Below are 6,000 nucleotides of genomic sequence, written 5' to 3'. Positions count from 1 at the left end.
GACCAATGTGGACAGTATTAAGGAGTCCTAGGCGAAAAGCTGCCCTTTATGGCTTATCTGGGCGAAAAGCTGCCCTTTATGGCTTTTAGGTGGAGACTCAAAATCATTATAATTTTAGTATTAAAAGATATATTGTCGTCTCATGGTAAGGTCACAACATTTGTGTAGAATAAGCCTCTATCATTCTCTACCATTTTCTTCCCCATCCCAGCTTTTTAAAAATTTTCCTTATTTATTTATTTATTTATTTATTTATTGAGACAGGTTCTTACTCTGTCACCCAGGCTGGGGTGCAGTGGCATGATCTCTACTCACTGCAACTTTAACTTCCTGGGCTCAAGTCATCCTCCCACTTCAGCTTCCCAAGGAGCTGAAACTACAGGCCCGTACCACTACACCCGGCCAAGTTTTGTATTTTCTGTGGAGATGGGGTTTCACCATTTTCCCCATCCTGTTCTAGAACTCCTGGGCTCAAGCAATCTGCCTACCTTAGCATCCCAAAATGCTAGGATTACAGGCATGAGCCACTGAAGCAGGCTTTCTCTCTTTTCATTGTTTTAAAGATCCTTCATATGCTTTTCTGTTCTACTTTTCCCTGAAAGGACAAGATTCCCAGTGTTTCATAGCACTCACCTTCCCAGAAGTGATAAATTGCATCCTGGGATACACAGCCAATTCTTCATGGGGTATGTTCTCCTGATGTCACAGAGGTACCTCAAATTCAGTAAGTCCCAAGTTAAACTGATCATCCTCTCCCCATACTATCTATGCCTATTTTCTTTATTTTTATGTGGTATCAATATTCATTCATATTCAAGTCAGAGCCTGAGAGTCCACCTAATTTTTTTTTTCCTCATCCTTCACTTGAAATACTGTTTGTTCCTTTTATTTCCCCTCATTGTTTTGAATAACTTTCTCCCTCTCCACACCTACCCCACTAAGTTCAGACTTTTGTGGTCTCCTTTCTTGTATTTTGTTCAGTGACATCTTATACATTGGATATAACTTAAACCAGGGTGCAATAGACCAGGGAAACCTACTAGGTCCAGCTAAGTATCTAAGGAAGGTAGCTGTGTGTAATCCATCTCCAGGTACATGAGCCTGAATGGTGGGTACTCTCTTCCTTCAGTGTGGCAGCAATTTTATTGCTTGCCCTCATTTTCTTGTTCTTTGTTTCAGAACCTACTTGGTACTCTGACAACAAATCCAATTAACTCAGCCACAGTGGCTTAGAAAGAAAGGATCAAGATCAAGTAGATGTAAGATTGGCAAAGAGCACAGAGTTTGGTGACACACTGTTGGCAGGGGTGTGGTAAAGCAGGTGTGCATCCATTACTTGTAGGATGTTAAGGTGGTGAGAACTCTTTGGAAGGTGATTTAGCAATGGCTATTAATATAAAATGAACTTACTCATTGAACCAGTAATTCCATTTCTAGGAATTATCCTGCAGATATATTTATGCTTGTACACAAATATGTATACATTTAAGTAATCACTGCAGAATAGTTTACAGTAACAGAAAACCGGAACCAACATAAATGATCATCAAAGGTGTAATGAATAAGTCAAGTGTATTCCAATCACACAATAAAACAGCATGCAATAAAATTAAGTAGATAAGTATAAGAGAAAATCTCTTAAGATTTTGTGATTAAAAAAGCACAGATACATACAGTATGTTATTATTTATATAAAAATTCCATACACACATACATGTGTTCTTATATATATATAGACTAAATCTAAATGTGTATATACAAAAATTATACTGATGCTAATCTATGGGCTGGAAACTAGAGACCCTGGGATTTGAGATTTACTTTTAACTGTATACTTTTTATACTGTATGGTTTTTTGATCATGTGCTTGTATTAAAATTATTTTAAATTAACATAAAACAAAACACAAATAAAGATCAAGTGGTAAGTCTTAATATATGTGGTTCAATATATAAGAAATAGCTGCAGATATAAAATGATATACATCTATGCTTTCTCCTCACATGGGAAATAACATATACAAACAGATATACAAATATATTTTATATGTAAGTAGTTATAAGTACCTGTATATTTGTATAAATGAAAAATGGTTTGTTCAGTCAACTTTATAAAAACACCTAGCCATCCTAACTTACACCAATTATATTTTCATAACATATTCAAGATGTTGTTTAATCTTTTAACTTGTAAGCATAAGTTTCATTTTCAAAAAGAGATGTACAAAGTAATGTCTGCATAGCTAATGCTTCAGATTCAGCTTCTGTCTCAGAAAGTTTTGACTTTGATAAATACGTTCTCAGAAAGAAAAGTGAAAAAAGAAAGCATATGTTGAAGTATTAAGAACTTAAGTCTGCCACTTAATTGCTAAGATGATGAACACATTTTATTTATTTTTCTGCAACACATCACATACTGGATACAGAATTATCCATGTATACAGTAATAAAAAATCAGCAACACCTACTCTGAGCACAACTGCCACAACTGGCTTTTCACTGTAAATAACTACCTGAATTTAAAGAGATGTTTACCCCATATACCCCAAAAAAATACCTCCTTGATTGCCCTACCACATACATAGACCAGAATTGATTAGTTCTGAAAATCTGTAGCATAGAAAAGCAGGCCATAATACAGCGGCTTTAAATAAGAACACGGAAGGCCTGAGGATAGTAAAGTTTTACTGAATAACCAAAATTGTTGATTAATAGTATGAACAACATTGTAAGATTTCTAACTAAGAGAACATATTTTTAAAGCATTTTACACATCAACAATATACAAACAATAGACATTCAGTTTCCAATATCCAAATGAATCACACTGCAGAATGGTGTATACGACACTAGAATGGTGGCAATCTAGAACCTGAACTGCATTTTCTAATTAGAGTAAGGCTATAAATGATGGGTAGTTCCTCAAAACAACCCCAAAGATGCTTTGTAGCACACATTTCTCCAAAACACCACACATCTAACATGTGCAAAACATCTGAACACTATTGCAATATTGATAAAACTAATGTACTGAATAGTAGTGAAGACTGCATCAACCTAAAGAAGGAGGGTATGTGAATCACTGAAAGACAGAATACAATTAAGATTTAGCCAAAACTCTTTGAATGAGAAGGCAAAAATATACTGCTGTTGGGAAACGTGAATGAGAGATTTAAAGCCAAAGTTTCGACTGTCGAAAAGACCACTTGTGCTCTCTCACTCCCACTGGCTTGCTCCCGCTCTCGCTTTATCTGCCTAATACACGAAGCACACGTAAGTTGGACTGGTTCCACCTGGAAGACAAAAGCCACACAAAGTTAAAAGCACAAATGCAGCCTGAAGAAGGAAAGTTAGGCGGAACTGAAAGGTAAACCTGTGCACTTTGAGAACAAGGCGTCCATCCTTAACTCCAGAGGCCTGCGTAGTTTCCATGGAGGCCTGAAGGGAGAGGCCCCCCAGCCACAAAGAGCTTCATCTCGGGCCAGTTGTAGCAGTGGGTGTAGAGCGCATTGGGGAACTCTTCCATGCCACCAAAGTAGTTCACCCAGACGTCATCCTGGTTGAGCCAGCCTCTGCCACAGGCAAGCTTGAGCTTCCTCCCTGCGGGCCCTGGCGTAGAGTCCAGACTGGCAGAGGCCCTCTCCTCCAGGAACTTCTGGGCCCGGATGTCATAGAAGAGCAGGGAGCCATGGCCGGTGCCCACAGTGATGATGTGCTGGTAGAAGCTCAGAGACCGCACGCCTGTGCCACCTTCTCGAGAGCACAGGGGCCGGATGTTCTGCTGGCGCTGGCGCGGATCCAGGAAGGAGACGTGGGACTGGGAGCCCACAGCGTAGAGGGACAACTCATCGCAGTAGGTCAGGCACACATTCTCTCGGCAGTAGGGCAGCCTGATGGACAGGAGCCTGGATAGTGTGCTCCGGGCTTTCCACAGATGGAAGTAGCCGTCTAAGGACACCGCTCCCAGCTCCTGGTTCTTGCCGCTGAAGGCCAGGGCCCGCACCTTGCGGTTACTGGGGTTGGTGCTGGCCCTGGGTATGGCCTCCACATCCTTCGGACGGATGTGGGCATATACGGGGAGACCCACCTCGCTGTGCCAGGCAATGCTGCCATTGAACATGTCCGGGTCCATCCGCCACAGCGCCACAGTGCCGTCGCGGGAGCCGCTCACGGCTACGGTGTCACTCAGCCAGGCGACGGCAAAGATCCAGTCCTTGTGGCCATGGCGGTCGCCCAGGCACAGGGGATCCAGGGTGGGCAGCTGGTAGATGGCCAGGCTGTTGGGGTTTTCGCCGCCGGTGGCCAGAAGCGTCTTGGAGGGATTCAGCTCGATGGCATGGATGCCGCAGCCCTGTTGGGCCTGGGCCAGCCCGGCCTCCTTGTCCCGCATGAGGGGGATGCGAGTGATGTGGCCTGACTGCACGTCCACCACGAAGAGCGTGTTACACTTGGTGCCGCACACCACCTGCCTGGCGTTCAGCCACTGTGACGCGAACACCTTGTTGAGGGTGCCCAGGTCCAGCTGGCGCTCCGTCAGCAGCTCGGGCAGCCTCTGGACGGCGTAGCCCCGAAGCTCGCCCTCGAAGCCCTGGAGCCCGGCGGGGCCCCTCGCTCCTACCTCCCGGCCCTTCAGATAGTGCACCAGCCTGCGACGCGTCGCCGGCCGCTTCTGCTTCTTGGGTAGCAGAGGCCCCTCTCCGTCCGCCGCCGCTAAGCCCTGCGAGGACGAGCTCCCGGCGCCCGCCTCGACCGCGGGCGCTTTCCGTTTCCTGCTACCTGTTTGCTGCTGGGCCATGGTGGGCGGCGGGCGATCCGCGGCGGCGGCGGCGGCAGCGGCGGCGGCTGCGGCGGCGGCCCGGCGGCGGTGGCGGCGCGTGGCACCCGTGTTGGCCGTGGCGGCGGTGGTGGGGATGGCTGCGCTTCCGCGTCAGCCGAGAGCTCAGGATCTCTAAGACCAAGAAGCTGGTGCGATCGCGGGCTCCCAGACTTCAGTCTGAGGCTCGGCGTCGGCGGCGGCGGCGGCGGCGGCAGCGGAGGACCTGGCCAGAGATGCGCGGCCTGACGTAGCAGAGCCCGGGCTAAGCGGGGCGGCAAGGGCGGCAGTGGCGGTGCAGACCTAGGCGAGAGCGGGAAGAGTGTCTGTCTGGATGGCTGCGGGAGCGAAGTCAGTGTAGGGGGAGGACGACGCTGGGGCCCGAGTGTGAAGGGCGGAGGCAGTGGGAGGAGCTGCTGGGCGGGCGTGGGGTGCCTGCCGGGTAGCGGAGGCCGCGCGGGGTGGAGGCTGGAAGGGGGCGGAGGGGAGAAGGGGGTAGCGGAGCTGCAGGGGCAGAGTCGCGGAGGGCCGGCACCCTAGGTCCCCAGTATCAGACACGCGTTGTTTCGCTACCCTCTGGACAACGGCTAACTACCCTTCTTAAAATCCCTACTTCAATAAAATCTGAAACCTAAGATATAATCAAGCACGGGGCTAGAAGAAGGCCGAGCCACGATCTGCTTGGAGAAACCAGTGTGCGCTTGGTGTAATCTTGGGACACCCTTCGCTTAGGTTAGACATTGAATTTGGCAAGGGATGGGGTGGGGGGCAGTTCAGCAGCGTCAGGGAGACCTTTACCCTCATGTCAGACTTGCAGCTTCTCCAGTTTCAGCTCCTGGGTTGATGTCTTAAACAGTTTCAACCAAATAATTTTTTCCCCCTTCTCAAACTGAAGTCTTTGAGCACCTGAATCCCTGAGGGATGCGTTTCAAATGCAATTCCCTAGGTCCTGCTTTCCACCCAGGCGGTATCAGGGACCTTTAGTCAGAAAGCAGCCTCAGGAGCATCCAGGGCTGCAGTTATGATAGGGGTGGAGACATGGGGGTGAGGGGTGAAGAGAAGGGTTTTTCTCTAGGCATTGAGTTCTTTCGAACTTAGCCCAGGGCGGGTGGAGTGAAGGGGAAGGGGTCCAGGAGAGGGGTACCTCCCTCTCTCCTGGGAGGGAAAGGTCAGCCCAAACTTTCAGTC

At 47.8% G+C, this 6,000-nt stretch overlaps 1 protein-coding gene across 2 annotated transcripts; it reads right to left on the bottom strand.

Moving 5' to 3' along the window:
- Window positions 1-2,176: 2,176 nt before the first annotated feature.
- DCAF12L2 (DDB1 and CUL4 associated factor 12 like 2) lies at window positions 2,177-4,846 on the bottom strand. Of its 2 annotated transcripts, none has more exons than XM_037989111.2 (2): window positions 3,381-4,846; window positions 2,177-3,292 (listed from the first exon to the last, which is right to left on the bottom strand). In XM_037989111.2, exon 1 carries the CDS (start codon window positions 4,792-4,794, stop codon window positions 3,403-3,405), a length of 1,392 nt encoding a protein of 463 aa, XP_037845039.1. In that variant the 5' UTR covers window positions 4,795-4,846; the 3' UTR covers window positions 2,177-3,292; window positions 3,381-3,402. The 2 variants fall into 2 exon arrangements, with proteins under 2 accessions (XP_037845039.1, XP_037845037.1); XM_037989109.2 differs by having other exon boundaries at window positions 2,179-3,292; window positions 3,373-4,846.
- Window positions 4,847-6,000: the final 1,154 nt, after the last annotated feature.

This window comes from Chlorocebus sabaeus, chromosome X (assembly GCF_047675955.1).
Source record: "Chlorocebus sabaeus isolate Y175 chromosome X, mChlSab1.0.hap1, whole genome shotgun sequence".
In the NCBI taxonomy this organism is placed as follows: Eukaryota; Metazoa; Chordata; class Mammalia; order Primates; family Cercopithecidae; genus Chlorocebus; species Chlorocebus sabaeus.
This window is presented reverse-complemented; position numbering and strand designations above follow the sequence as displayed.